Source organism: Struthio camelus, chromosome 2 (genome assembly GCF_040807025.1).
Source record: "Struthio camelus isolate bStrCam1 chromosome 2, bStrCam1.hap1, whole genome shotgun sequence".
In the NCBI taxonomy this organism is placed as follows: Eukaryota; Metazoa; Chordata; class Aves; order Struthioniformes; family Struthionidae; genus Struthio; species Struthio camelus.
This window is the reverse complement of record NC_090943.1, coordinates 934078-947641: the sequence shown is the minus strand read 5'-3', so window position 1 is coordinate 947641 and position 13564 is coordinate 934078. Positions and strand designations below refer to the sequence as shown.

Sequence of the window (13564 nt, the reverse complement as noted above, 5' to 3'; positions counted from 1 at the left end):
GGTGCAAGGGGCACCCCTGGGGGGGGCAGGCTGGCCCGGAAGGTGCCCATGGGGATGCACGGGACACGGGAGGGGCAAGGGGGTCACCCGGGGGTGCACGGGGGACAAAGGGGGTAGAAGAGGCAGGGTGCACCAGTGGGGACAGGGGCGCTGCCGGGGGCGCATAGGCCGGGTGCCCATCGTGGTGCCAGCACACGGGGTGCGAGGGGAGCAGGGTGCCATGGGGGATGTGTGGTGAAGGGGGCCCACCCTACGGGGGGTGCGTGGCACAGGGTGCCCACGGGGGGATGCAGGGGGTGCAGGTCGCCCGGGGACACAGGTGGGGGGTGCAGGGTCAGGGCCTCTGGGGGGTGTCTGGGGTGCAGGGAGCCCATGGGGCACGTGCGGGACATGCAGGCTCAGGGTGCCCACGGGGGTGCCGGGTTCCCAAGGGGACACACGGCGGGTGCAGGGTCAGCACCCATGGGTGTGTGTGGGGATGCAGGGTGCCCGGGGGTGCAGGTTCCCACGGATACACGCGGTGGGTGCAGGGTGCACGCTGGGGGTGCGGGGGGTGCAGGGTTCCCACAGGCACGGGGTGCAGGCTCAGGGTGCCCACGTTGCGCACAGGGTTCCCAAGGGCTCCCACGGACACGCGCGGGTGGTGGAGGGTCAGGCCGCCCGGGGGGGCTCAGGGTTCCCACGGGCACGCGCGGGGAGGCAGAGTGCCCGGGGGGTCCGGAGGGGTCCGGGGGGTGCAGGGCCAGGGCGCCTACGGACACGCGCGGGGAGGCAGCGTGCCCGGGTGGCTGCAGGGGGGGCAGGGTTCCCACGGGCACGCGCGGCGGGTGCGGGGTCAGGGCCCCCACGGGGTGCAGGGTTCCCACGGGCACGCGCAGTGGGTGCGGGGCCCCCACGGGGTGCAGGGTTCCCAGGGGCACGCGCGGCGGGTGCGGGGCCCCCACGGGGTGCAGGGTTCCCACGGGCACGCGCGGCGGGTGCAGGGTCAGGGCCCCCAGGGGGTGCAGGGTTCCCATGGACACGTGTGGTGGGTGTGGGGTCACGGCACCCATGGGGGGTGCAGGGTTCCCAGCGCCATGCGCGAGGATGCAGGGTGCCCAGAGGGTGCAGGGTTCCCACGGGCACGCGCGGCGGGTGCAGGGTGCCCGGGGGTGCAGGGTTCCCACGGGCACGCGCGGTGGGTGCAGGGTGCCCAGAGGGTGCAGGGTTCCCACGGGCACGCGTGGGGTGCAGGGTGCCCGGGGGTGCAGTGTTCCCACGGGCACGCGCGGCGGGTGTGGGGTCAGGGCCCCCGGGGGTGCAGGTATCCCACTGGCACGCGTGGGGTGCAAGGCCCCCATGGGGTGCAGGTATCCCACGGGCACGCGTGGGGTGCAGGGCCCCCAGGGGGTGCAGAGTTCCCACGGGCACGCGCGGTGGGTTTGGGGTCAGGGCCCCCGGGGGTGCAGGTATCCCACGGGCATGTGTGGGGTGCAGGTTTCCCACGGGCACGCGTGGGGTGCAGGGTGCCCGGGGTGCAGGGTTCCCACGGGCACGTGCGGCGGGTGCAGGGTGCCCAGAGGGTGCAGGTATCCCACGGGCACGCGTGGGGTGCAGGGCCCCCGGGGGTGCAGGGTTCCCACGGGCACGCGCGGCGGGCGCAGGCTCGGGGCGGGGCGGGGCGGGGCGGGGCGGGGCGGGGGGGGAGGAGGCGGCGCGGCGCTGCTCCCGCTGGCCCCGGCAGGCGGCGCCCTAGGGCCGCCCGCGCCGCCGCGCCCGGCCCCGCGCCGCGCCGCCCGCCCGCCCGCGCCGCTCGGAGGCGGAGGAAATGAAGGCCAGTTCCGCCGAGGCGGGAGCCATTACCCGCCGCCGCCGCCGCCGCCGCCGCTGAGCCCGCGCCGGCCCCGCCGCCCCCCCCCGCCGCCGCCGCCCCCGCACAGGTAGGCGCCGCCGCCGGCCCCGCGCCGGGGGGGGGGGCGGCTACCGGCCGCGGCCCCTTTGTCCCCGGTGCCGGCGTGAGGCCGGGGGGGGGGGGGGGAGGCCGCGCCGCTACCGGGCACCGGGGTCCCCTGGCGCCGCCGCCCGGCCGGGCCCCTCCGCCGCCGCCGCCTTCCCGGCCCCACCGGGCCCTCCGCCCCCCCCCCCAGGCCCTCACCGTGGCCCCCAGGCGCTCGCCGAGGCCCTCACCGTGGCCTTGAGCTGCTCGCCCTGACCGCGGCCCTCAGGCGGCTGGGGGTGTCCTCTGCGGGGCCCTCAGCTGCTGGCCGGGGCCCTGAGGCTCTCACCATGGCCCTCACCACGGCCCCGAGGTGCTCACCACGGCCCCGAGGCTCTCATCATTGTCCTCTGCATGGCCCCGAGCTGCTCACCGTGGCCCCGAGGTGCTCACCGTGGCCCTGAGGCTCTCATCATTGTCCTCACCGTGGCCCCGAGGTGCTCACCATGGCCATGAGTCTCTCATCATTGCCCTCTGCATGGCCCCGAGGTGCTCACCATGGCCATGAGTCTCTCATCATTGCCCTCTGCATGGCCCCGAGGTGCTCACCACGGCCCCGAGGCTCTCATCGTTGTCCTCACCACGGCCCCGAGGCGCTCACCGTGGCCCTGAGGCTCTCTTCATTGCCTTCTGCATGGCCCCGAGGTGCTCACCGTGGCCATGAGACGCTCGCTGTTGCTCTCTGCATGGCCCTGAGGTGCTCACCATGGCCATGAGGCTCTCACCATTGCTCGAGGTGCTCACTGTGGCTCTGAGGTGCTCACCATGGCCATGAGGCTCTCATCATTGCCTTCTGCATGGCCCTGAGGTGCTCACCATTGTCCAAAGGGGTTAATATGGCCTGGAGATGTTCATCATGGCCATGAGGCACTTGCTGTTGCTCTCTACATGGCCCTGAGGTTCTCACCATGGCCCTGAGGTGCTCATCGTGTCCATAAGACACTCGCTGTTGCCCTCTGCATGGCCCTGAGGCGCTCACCATGGCTGTGAGGCTCTCACCATGGCCCTGAGGTGCTCATCGTGTCCATAAGACACTCGCTGTTGCCCTCTGCATGGCCCTGAGGCGCTCACCATGGCTGTGAGGCTCTCACCATTGCTCGAGATGGCTCTGAGGTGCTCACCATGGCCATGAGACACTTGCTGTTGCCCTCACCATGGCCGTGAGTTGTTCACTGTGGCCATGAGGCTCTCACCATTGCTCTCTGCATGGCCGTGAGGCTCTCACCATGGCTGTGTGGCTCTCACCATTATCCCAAGGGGTTAATATGGCCTGGAGATGTTCATCATGGCCACGAGACACTTGCTGTTGCCCTCTGCACCGCCCTGAGGTGCTCACCATGGCCATGAGACGCTCGCTGTTGCTCTCTGCATGGTCCTGAGGTGCTCACTGTGGCCATGAGGCTCTCGCCATTGCCCGAGGGGGGTTAATATGGCCCTGAGGTGCTCATCATAGCCATGAGGCACTTGCTGTTGCCCTCACCGTGGCCGTGAGGCTCTCACCATTGCCTTCGCCATGGCTCTGAGGTGCTCACCGTGGCCGTGAGACACTTGCTGTTACCCTCGCCATGGCCCTGAGGTGCTCACCATGGCCTTGAGGCGCTCACCATTGCCCTAAGGCACTCACTGCGGCCCTAAGGTGCTCATCGTGGCCATGAGACACCCACTGTTGTCCTCACCATGGCCCTGAGGTGCTCACTATTACCCTCTGCGTGGCCCTGAGGCAGTTGTGGTTGTCCTCACCATGGCCCTGAGGTGCTCACCCTGGCTGTGAGGCTCTCACCATTGCCCTCGCCATGGTCCTGAGGTGCTCACCCTGGTCATGGAGTTCTCACCGTTGCCCTCACCATGATCCTGAGGTGCTCACCCTGGTGATGGGGTTCTCACCGTTGCCCTCACCACGGCCGTGAGGTGCTCACCCTGGTGATGGGGTTCTCACCGTTGCCCTCACCATGGCCCTGAGGTGCTCACCCTGGTGATGGGGTTCTCACCGTTGCCCTCACCATGGTTCTGAGGTGCTCACCCTGGTCATGGAGTTCTCACCGTTGCCCTCACCATGGCCCTGAGGTGCTCACCCTGGTGATGGGGTTCTCACCGTTGCCCTCACCACGGCCGTGAGGTGCTCACCCTGGTGATGGGGTTCTCACCGTTGCCCTCACCATGGCCCTGAGGTGCTCACCCTGGTGATGGGGTTCTCACCGTTGCCCTCACCATGGTTCTGAGGTGCTCACCCTGGTGATGGGGTTCTCACCGTTGCCCTCACCATGGCCCTGAGGTGCTCACCCTGGTGATGGGGTTCTCACCGTTGCCCTCACCATGGCCCTGAGGTGCTCACCCTGGTCATGGGGTTCTCACCGTTGCCCTCACCATGGTTCTGAGGTGCTCACCCTGGTGATGGGGTTCTCACCGTTGCCCTCACCATGGCCCTGAGGTGCTCACCCTGGTCATGGGGTTCTCACCGTTGCCCTCATCATGGCCCTGAGGTGCTCACCCTGGTCATGGGGTTCTCACCGTTGCCCTCACCATGGCCCTGAGGTGCTCATCCTGGCCGTGAGGCACTTACCCTCACCGTTACCCTCACTGTGGCCCTGCGGCGCTCCCTGTGTTGAAGGCGCTCACTGTGGCTCCGAGGTGCTTGCCGTGACCCTCGCCGTGGCCCGTGTCGCAGTCCCAACGCGCGCGCCGCGGCCTTCTCTGTGGCCGTGACCCTCGCTGCGGCCTGGAGGCGCCCGCCGCGGCCCTCTGCGTGGCCTCGCGGTAGCTGGCTGCGGGCCCTGCGGTCGGGGAGGTCTGGGGGCCCTTGGTGTCCCCTGCCTGCCGTAGGGACCGTGCGGGGCGCTGCCACCACCCACAGCTGCCCTTTCCTTTTCTCCCCTCTCAGGTGCTCTCGAGCCGGGGCGAGGGGATGAGGTGCCCCCCTGCCGCGTGGTGTGCCGAAGCGGCTCTTTAGATCCTCCCCGGCCCAAGCCTCCCCTGCCATGGATGCCTCGGGGGCTCTTGCTTCGGCTCCCTCCTCCGCGGCTCCCTCGGGCTCCCGCAGCCCCATGTTCCCCCCAGGAGCTGACAGAGAGGAGTGGGGACCGAGGTTCAATTGTGCCCCTTCCACCTCTGCCGCAGCCTCGCAGGCGATGCCAGCATCTGGCCGGAAGAGGAAGGCCAACTTCTCCAATGACGAGACTGAGACCCTGGTCTGGAATGTGGTGCGGCATTTCAGCGCCCTGTACGGGTCTGAGGCCCTGCGGGCTCACCCCGTGCGCCGGAAGCAGCTCTGGACCCAGATCCAAAGCCGCGTCAACTTCCTGGGCTACACCGAGCGCTCCATCGACGACCTCAAGCACAAGTGGCGTGACTTGCGGTTGGACGTCAAGAAAAAGATCACCTCCAAGAAGCACCTGCCTATGAACCGCGCTGGCGGGCCGCTCCACAAGCCGCGCCTCACGCCCCTGGAGAAGATGGTGGCTTCCACCTTCTTGCAGGCCAGCCACGACTCGGAGCCCGAAATCATCTTGGACCCAGGTCAGTCGTGGTGGTTCTCTGGGGACAGGAGAGTTGGAGTAGCAGAGTCCCGTGCTGCATCCCCACCTGCGCTCTTCGAGTGACGTCCGGCCTGGTAACGTCACCAGGCCACGGTCCCCCGAGCTCCGGGGTCTGCCGAGCGTTTGCTTTCTGTGCTAGCCGGCGCGGCGTGCATCGTGGAAGGAGACTTGTGGGTTTTGCTCTTGTATGCGGTGTGTGTCAGGATGACAGCATCCAGCAGGGCTGTGGTCCTGTAATGTCTGAGTAGCAAACGCCAGGGTTGAAAACTGCGTGCGCTGGAATTAAAAATCCATCGTGGAAATAACCTGGGATCAACAGGAGCACGTCAAACTTTGTGGGAGTGGGTTGCTTTAATTTGATACAGTGCCTGGCCTTGCTGGATACCATCTAAAGGCAGCCGGTAAAAGACGGGATGGGGTTTCATTTCCCCTGTTCTTCTCAGGGTTAGCGTTCCCTATGCTTAGCTCAGGTTAGAGGGAGCGGGAGCAGCTGCTTCGCTGCAAAATCACGCCGTCCTCCTGCAGCGGCTCACGCCCTGGCGCTGCGCGTGGCGGAGGGGCAGGCGGGTCCCTGGGCAGCCGGTGCCTTCTCGGCGGGGCCGGCCCTTTGAGCCCTCCACCGCCCTCTGCAAAGTAAACCTGTACCTCCGCCTCGCGCCGGCAGCGCAGAACCCTTTTGCCAGCTCTGCTTTTTTGGTAACGTCTTTTTAAATTCACACGCCCGAGAGACGCTTAGGGGAAGACGTTGGTTAAAGGTCCAGCGTTGTTGCTCCTTGCAGCGGCGAGTGGGCTCCGGGGGGCTCTTGAGGCTGGGCCCAGGGGTGAAAAAACAGACTAGACTGTGGTTTTGGCTGGAAGGTAAAAACACCTCCTGCCTCGACATTTCTTCAAAAAGGAGGTGTCCGGCTTCTTAGTATCCCCAAAGGACACCAGAGTTAGCTTGTTCCTGCCCCCTTCGTCCGCTCTTTGGTTTTCAGCTGAGCTCGTCAGGTCTCAGCGGGGATGGGGCGGACAGCGTGGGTTTTTTTTTTTCACTTCTGAAGCAGTACGCGCTTTCAGAAAGTCCGTGCAGGGTTGGGCTGTCTCTGAACCGGACACCCTTTCTGTTACCGAGCAGAAGCAGCTCTGAGGCTCGAGGAAGACGTCCTGCGGGACGTTTAGGGGATGCCAGCTCTCCGTGGGACTGGGCTGGTTCAGGACGGTCCTGGGTGGCGGCGATGGTGAGCCGTCCTGGAGGCTGCCCCCGCCGGAGGACCCTCTGGGTCTCGTGGTGTGACTGTGTGTCCCACCAGCATCGCTGCCCTGCAAAGCCCTGTGGGACCTTTCTGTTGGGGAGCCCCGGCCCCCGTTGCCCGCAGGGCGCGCGAGCCGCCAGTGCCATCGCCGCAGCCGCTGAGGCTGGATTCTCTCTGTCCCCGCAGATCTGTTCTTCCCCGGCGCCACCAAGCAGTCCTTCATGCACCTGCAGCCTGGCGTGAGCCACCCCAGCATCTACATCGACACCAACGGGCAGCCGTCGTCCTTGCCGGACGTGGAGGGCTCCGCCGTGCCCCGGCTGGCGGTGCAGAGCCCGGACCCCTCGGTGGTCTGTGACTACAGCCGAGGGGAAGGACAGAGCAGCTCGGGTGAGGCTCCGAGGCAGCCTGCCGCTGGCTCCCCCAGGGGTTTGCGCGGCAGAGGGAGGGCGCCGGGGCTGGACGGAGGCGAGCCGGGAGCGTGGCGGCCTGGCCCCGCGCGGGCGGAAGGAGGCTGCGAGGCGGCGCCTTGCACCGAGAGCCTGAGCCCGGCGCGGCAGCGGGGAAGCGTCGCGGGCCGGGCTCAGCCCTCGGCCCGGCGGGGGCTGGCGCTGCGGCGGCCGGCCCGGGGCAGCCGGCCGGGTGCTGCGCGTGCCCACCCGGCGCTCCGGACGCCCCGATCCGGGGATGTTTCCCTGCTCCCTGGCCACCCTGCGCTTTTGTCTCCGGGCCTGAGAGTCCCGCGTGGCTGCGGAGGGGTGGCTGCAGACCGGGAGCGCGCTCTGCTAACCGCGCGGCCTCGTTGGGTGGCAGGAAGAGGCGCCGCAGCCGGGGGCGAGCGAGGGGCCCGGGGAGCTGGGGCTGCGAGGTGCCGGGCCGGGAGGGGCCGAGCGGCGGACGCGAAGGGTGTGTTTGCTTGCTGTGATCTGCTCCCATCTTTCCCTTAGGGGCGTCCGAGGGGGACATCCGAGTGTCAGGGAGGGATAAAGGGCTCGCACAGAGCAGACGCGGCGGCCGCCAAGGCTCACGGGAGGGCGCCTCTTCTCTTCCAGCCGAGTCGGGACCAGAGCTGCGGACTCCGGACGTGTCAGCCATTTCCCCGTCCCTGCGAAACGAGTCCCTCGTCTCCTACGCCTCCATGTCAGAGGAGGAGGAGCGGGAAGGCCGGGAGGTGGACAGGGGCCACGGTGGGGCCGTGGGGCTGCAGGCCGGGCCGGAGGCCCCGCTCTCTGCGGAGGAGGACGTGAAACTGTCCCGCCAGGCCATGCTGATCCGCAGGTGCAGCTCCCAGGGCTCCGTGACGTCGCTGCCCGAGGACCCGCTCAACCCCGGGGACGCGCACTCGGACTGGGGCCACGAGGGGGTGTCCGACCTGCCCGCCCTGGGCCGCGGGCTCGACTCTTCGCACCCCGAGGAGCAGGCGGGGGGCCCCGGCCCGGAGATGGGCGCTTTGCCCAGGGTACTGATGGGGCCCACCTGGGAGAAGCCGCCGGAGGAGGAGGCGCCGGCGCGCTCCCCGCTGCACGGCGCCCTCACCGAGGAGTCGCTGCCCTCCTCCGCCTCGCCGCCCGGGGACGCCCCCGCCGCCCCCGGCCCGCCCCGCGGCCTGGGCTGCTCCCGCCTGCGGGAGGACCGCCGCGAGAGCTGGAGGACTAACATCCATCACCTGCTCGACCTGGAGGAGCAGTGGGACCAGCTGTACCACCAGGAGCTGGCCATGTGGCAGGAGGAGCGGGCCACGCAGCGCGAGGAGAGGGCCCGCGACCGCGAGCTCCAGTTCCGCCTGCTGGGCGTCCTCACGGACATCCGCGACGAGCTGCGCTACCTGCGCCAGGAGCGGGCCAGCGCCCGGCAGAGCCAGGCGCCTCCCGCCGAGCCCCGGCCGGAGCCCGACCCTCTCCTGGAGCAGCCCAAAGCCGAGCCCGGCTTCCCCGAGCCGCAGGCCGCGAGCGCCGGCTGGGCAGACCCCGCCGTGCCCAGCAGAAGCCCCTTTGGGAACCGGGGCCGGGGCCGGCGCCGGGGCCGGCCGCGCGGCTCGGCCTCCAAACACAGACGGCCCTTCCTGACCAACAGCTAGGGGCAGGCGGGGACGCTGTCCCGCCAAGGACGTGGTGTGTGTACGGCCCTCCCCGCGCCGGGCCGCGGACAGACGCGTGGGCGCGCGTGGCTGGGGGGGCGCGAGCGCTCCTGGGGGAGCGGGCCGCCCCGGGGCGACCGCGCGGTCCTGACGCAGGCCGGGCCCCCGCGAGCGAGGGCGAGGGGCGGCGCGCGTGCCGGCAGCGCCCGGGCCCGGCGCGCGGCAGCCCGGGGCAGGCCCTGCGGGGCGCCGGCGGCCGGGGCGCGCGGAGGCGTGTGCATGCGCGTGTGTCAGCGGGGGCCGTGTGACAGCGCTAGTCGAGTAGGATTACTACCTTTCGGGGGGTGGGGAGTTAGGAACACTTAGTCGCTGATGTGCGAACATTTTATGCAAATCATTTAATGAACTAATTTGCATATAACCATAAACTTCTGTTTAAAAAAAAAAAAAAAAAATCCCCAAAAAACCGGAAAAGCCGTCTGCGTGCGTGGACTGGGTGCTGGGGCGGCTCCGCGTCGGGGCCCTGCCTCCGCGCGGGCAGCTCGGGGCCCCCGCCGCGCCGGGTGGCGCCAGGGGGGCCGCGCGTGCGGCTGCTGCCCCGTGCGGGCTCTCGGGAACGGCGTCGGAAAGGGGCTTGTGCAGCCGGGCTGCTCTCGCCCTCCTGGCTCCTCGCGCAGCCTCCGAAAAGCCGGCGCGCCCCCGCGTTTGCCCGCTCTGCGCCGCGGGTGTGCGGCGCCGGAGCCCCGGCAGGAGGCCGCCCGGTCCCCCCGCGCGCGCGCCCGTGTGCGGCCGTCTCCGCTGCTGCGTCATGCTGCTCGTTCGCCGCCTGCCCGCGGTCCCTCCCCGCTCGGAGCCGCGCTGCGCCGGCCCCGGCGCCGCCTTCGCCGCCGCCTGCGCTGCGCCGAGCCGCCCGAGCGGCCTGCGGCCGCCCTTCCCTTTGCTGCGCTGCCGGGGAGCCCGGCCCCTCGCCGACCGGCTGCAGGCGCGCGGCCCCGCCGCCGGCACCGAGGAGTCCGCAAGCGCTGAGCGCCGCTGCGGGGCCGCGGGGTCCGTGCCAGCCCGAGGAACGCCGGGCTCGGCTCGCTGCCTGCTCCGGCCGGGCCGCGCTTCGCCCTCCTCCCGCGGGACGGAGGGGCTCTTCTCGGGCGCGCCGAGGGCCCGCTCGTCCCCGGGGGCTTTGCCCACCCCTGTGCAGGCAGGCTCGAGCCCGCACCTCCCTCCCATCAGGCTGGGGATGGACCGGGACCCTCCTTGCTCCCTGCAGCCTCAGACGCCGCTCTCCGCACCCTGAGCTGGCGGCGTGCAGAGCCCCACGCAGGCTGCACCGGCTCTGGGCAGCGTGCAGAGCCCCCCCCCCCCCAGCAGTGTGCATGACCCCCCCACCGCGTGCAGCCTGCATGCCGGCCCCTGGGCAGGGCGCATGGCCCCCGCGCAGCCTGCACGACTCTGCGCAGTGTGCAGGGCCCCACGCAGTGTGCAGGGCCCCCAGGCAGCGCGCATGGCCCTGGGCAGCCTGCGCGGCCCCGTGCAGTGTGCATGGCCCCCACGCAGTGCACACAGCCCCCACGCAGCGTGCACGGCCCCATGCAGCCTGCACGGCCCCGCGCAGTGTGCACGGTCCCTGGGCAGCGCGCACAGCCCTGCGTGGCCCTGCGCAGTGTGCATGGCACCCCATGCAGCGTGCAGAGCCCCCATGCACTGTGCACGGCCCTGGGCAGCGCGCACGGCCCCCAGGCTGCCTGTGTGGCCCTGCGCAGTGTGCATGGCCCCCACGCAGCACGCAGGGCCCCCATGCACTGTGCGTGGCCCTGGGCAGTGTGCATGGGCCCTGGGCAGCACACATGGCCCCCGTGCAGCCTGCGTGGCCATGCCCCCCCCCCGTGCAGTGTCCGTGCCCCCCCCGTGCAGTGTGCATAGCCCACAGGCAGCCTGCATGGCCCTGGGCAGTGCGCACGGCCCCCGTGCAGCCCGTGTGCCCCCATGCAGTGTGCAGGGCCCCCACGCAGCCTGTGTGGCCCCCACGCAATGTGCAGACCCTGGGCAGCACGCACGGCCCCCGTGCAGCCCGTGTGCCCCCATGCCGTGTGCACGGCCCCCACGCAGCGTGCACGGCCCCCGGCAGCTCCCCGGCCCCCGCATGTCCTGCTCCCTGCGGCTGCAGCCCGCACCGGGGGGGACGCGGTCAGCAGGCTCCAGCGCCTCCGACCTGCGGCAGAGCCTCCCCCCCACCCCGGTGTCGGTTCTGGCACGCGGCCGCCGCATGTCGCCCGGGGCCCGCGTGCCAAATGTCCCCTCCCGCAGGGGCCGGCGGGTGGCACGCCGTGCGGGCAGAGGGGGACGCCGAGCCGGCACCGCAGCTGCGCGGCGGCGGCAGCTCAGAGCAGCCGCCGAAGGAGCCGGGCGGAGGGAGGAAGCGGTTGGCCGCGAACCTGCCGCCTTTGGCTCCCTCCTGCCCAGGCAGAACCGCTGCTGCCCTGGCGGAAGCGGGACGGCACCGACCGCCCGGGGCGGCCGCGCGGCTCGGCCTTGCCAGGCCCGAAGCGGCCTCCGAGGCCAGCGGGGACCCGGCTGCGAGGAGGAGGAAGGGGCCGGCGGGTGTCAGTCGCTGCCGCCTCCAGCAGCGGCCGGCCGGGAGCCGCCAGCCGGGCTCTTCCCACGCCGCTCCCGCTCCCCGGCGGGATGGAGGAGCCGAGCGCCCGGACGGCGCCGCTGCGGAGCCTCCGCGGGAGCGGGGACCTGCTGCGGGAGCCCCGAGTGCCCCACTGCCCCAAGTCCCCCTCTCCCCCGACTCCCCCACAGTCCCCAAGTCCCCCACTCCCCCAAGTCCACCACTGCCCCCACTCCCCCGAGTCTCCCACTCTCCCGAGTCCCTCACTGCCCTGAGTCCCGCACGGCTCCCACTCTCCCACTCCCCCAAGTCCCCCACTGCCCTAAGTCCCCCCGCTCCCCCGAGTCCCCCACAGCTACCAGTCCCCCACTCCCTCGACTCCACCACTCCCCCAAGTCCTTCACTCCTCCGAGTCCCCCTCTCCCCCAACTCCCCCACTCCCCCAACTCCCCCACAGCCCCAAGTCCCCCACTCCCCCGAGTTCCCACTCCCCTGAGTCCCCCATAGCCCCGAGTCCACCACTCCCCCGAGTCCCATACGGCCCCGAGTCCCCCACTCCCCCAAGTCCTCCACTCCCCAGAGTCCCATACAGCCCCGAGTCTCTCACGCCCCTGACTCCCCCACAGCTCCGAGTCCACCACTCGCCTGAGTGCCCCACTCCCCCAAGTCCCCCACAGCCCTGAGTCCCCCACTCCCCCAAGTCCCTCCCCTGAGTCTCCCACTCCCCCAAGTCCACCACTGCCCTGAGTCTCCCACTCCCCCGACTCCCCCACAACCCCGAGTCCACCACTCCCCTGAGTGTACCACTCCCTCGAGTCCCCCCACTCCCCTGAGCCCCCCCTCCCCTGAGTGCCCCAATGCCCTGAGTCCCCCACTCCCCTAAGTCCCGCCCAGCTCTGCACTGACATCCTGGCCACGAGCTGCCAGCTCGGCTGCCCACACCAGGGGCTCCCTGCACCCCTTGGCAGGGCACAAGCCCCCCCGGCCTGGCTTTTCGTCCCTCCTTCCCGCCTTCCAGGCCTCCTTCCCACCATCCCCCCCGCCCCGTCCTTCCCTCCCTCCTGGCCTCCCTCCCTCGCTGCCTGTGCAGGGGGCTGCAGGGTGGTGGGTTGGGCTCAGGGCCAACCCCACCAGCATCATGGGCAGGAGCCCTGGCGTCTCCTTTCGCGCCATGGCTCGGTGCCTGCCCGGTGCCCCACGGTGGCACCGCCAGACCGGCCACGGCCATGGCAGTGGCTCACAGAATCACAGACCTTTTGAGGTTGGCAGGGACCTCTGGAGATCATCTAGTCTGACCTCCCTGCTCCAGCAGCGTCCTCAGAGCACGTTGCCCAGGACCGCGTCCAGGCGGGTTTTGAAGATCTCCAGCGAAGGAGACTCCACCGCCTCTCTGGGCAACCTGGGCCAGGGCTCGGTCACCCTCACGGTCAAGAAGTTTTTCCTCAGGTTCAGACAGAACTGCCTGTGGTTCAGTTTGTGCCCGTTGCCTCTTGTCCCGTTGCTGGGCACCACGGAGAAGAGACTGGCCCCGTCCTCTTGACACCCCCCCCCCCCCTTTCAGACACTTGTACACATCGATGAGATCGCCTCTCTGTCTTCTCTTCTCCAGGCTGAACAGGCCCAGCTCTTGCAGTCTTTCTTCAGAGGAGAGATGCTCCAGTCCCCTCATCCTCTTTGTAGCCCTCCGCTGGACTCTCTCCAGGAGTGCCACGTCTCTCTTGTACTGGGGAGCCCAGAACTGGACCCAGCACTCCAGGTGAGGCCTCCCCAGGGCTGAGGAGAGGGGCAGGATCACCTCCCTCCACCTGCTGGCAACACTCTGCCTCATGCACCCCAGGAGACCATTGGCCTTCTTGGCCACAAGGCCACACTGCTGCCTCATGCTCAACTTGTTGTCCACCAGCACTCCCAGGTCCTTCTCGGCAGAGCTCCTTTCCAGCAGGTCAACCCCCAGCCTGTCCTGCTGCCTGGGGTTCTTCCTCCCCAGGGGCAGGACCCTGCCCTTGCCTTGGTTGAACTCCATGAGGTTCCCCTCCGCCCACCTCTCCAGCCTGTCCAGGTCCCTCTGAATGGCAGCACAGCCCTCTGGTGTGTCAGCCACTCCTCCCAGCTTAGTATCATCAGCAAACTTGCTGA

General features: G+C 69.8%; 1 protein-coding gene across 3 annotated transcripts; it reads left to right on the top strand.

The window, feature by feature from the left end:
* Positions 1-1794: 1794 nt before the first annotated feature.
* Positions 1795-8990, top strand: LOC104143135 (uncharacterized). Of its 3 annotated transcripts, none has more exons than XM_068933905.1 (4): positions 1795-1919; positions 4854-5488; positions 6930-7133; positions 7796-8990. In XM_068933905.1, the coding sequence occupies exons 2-4, from the start codon at positions 4951-4953 to the stop codon at positions 8818-8820; spliced, it is 1767 nt and encodes a 588-aa protein (XP_068790006.1). In that variant the 5' UTR covers positions 1795-1919; positions 4854-4950; the 3' UTR covers positions 8821-8990. The 3 variants fall into 3 exon arrangements, with proteins under 3 accessions (XP_068790006.1, XP_068790005.1, XP_068790007.1); XM_068933904.1 differs by having other exon boundaries at positions 7691-8990; XM_068933906.1 differs by having other exon boundaries at positions 1807-1919; positions 5090-5488; positions 7691-8990.
* The last annotated feature ends 4574 nt before the right edge of the window (positions 8991-13564 follow it).

Bases quoted from the DNA above. Each gene is read 5' to 3' on its own strand.
- LOC104143135 (XM_068933904.1), top strand. From the start codon at position 4,951: ATGGATGCCTCGGGGGCTCTTGCTTCGGCTCCCTCCTCCGCGGCTCCC. The intron at 5,489-6,929 runs GTCAGTCGTGGT...CTGTCCCCGCAG, and splicing joins CGAAATCATCTTGGACCCAG to ATCTGTTCTTCCCCGGCGCC. The intron at 7,134-7,690 runs GTGAGGCTCCGA...TCTTTCCCTTAG, and splicing joins GGAAGGACAGAGCAGCTCGG to GGGCGTCCGAGGGGGACATC.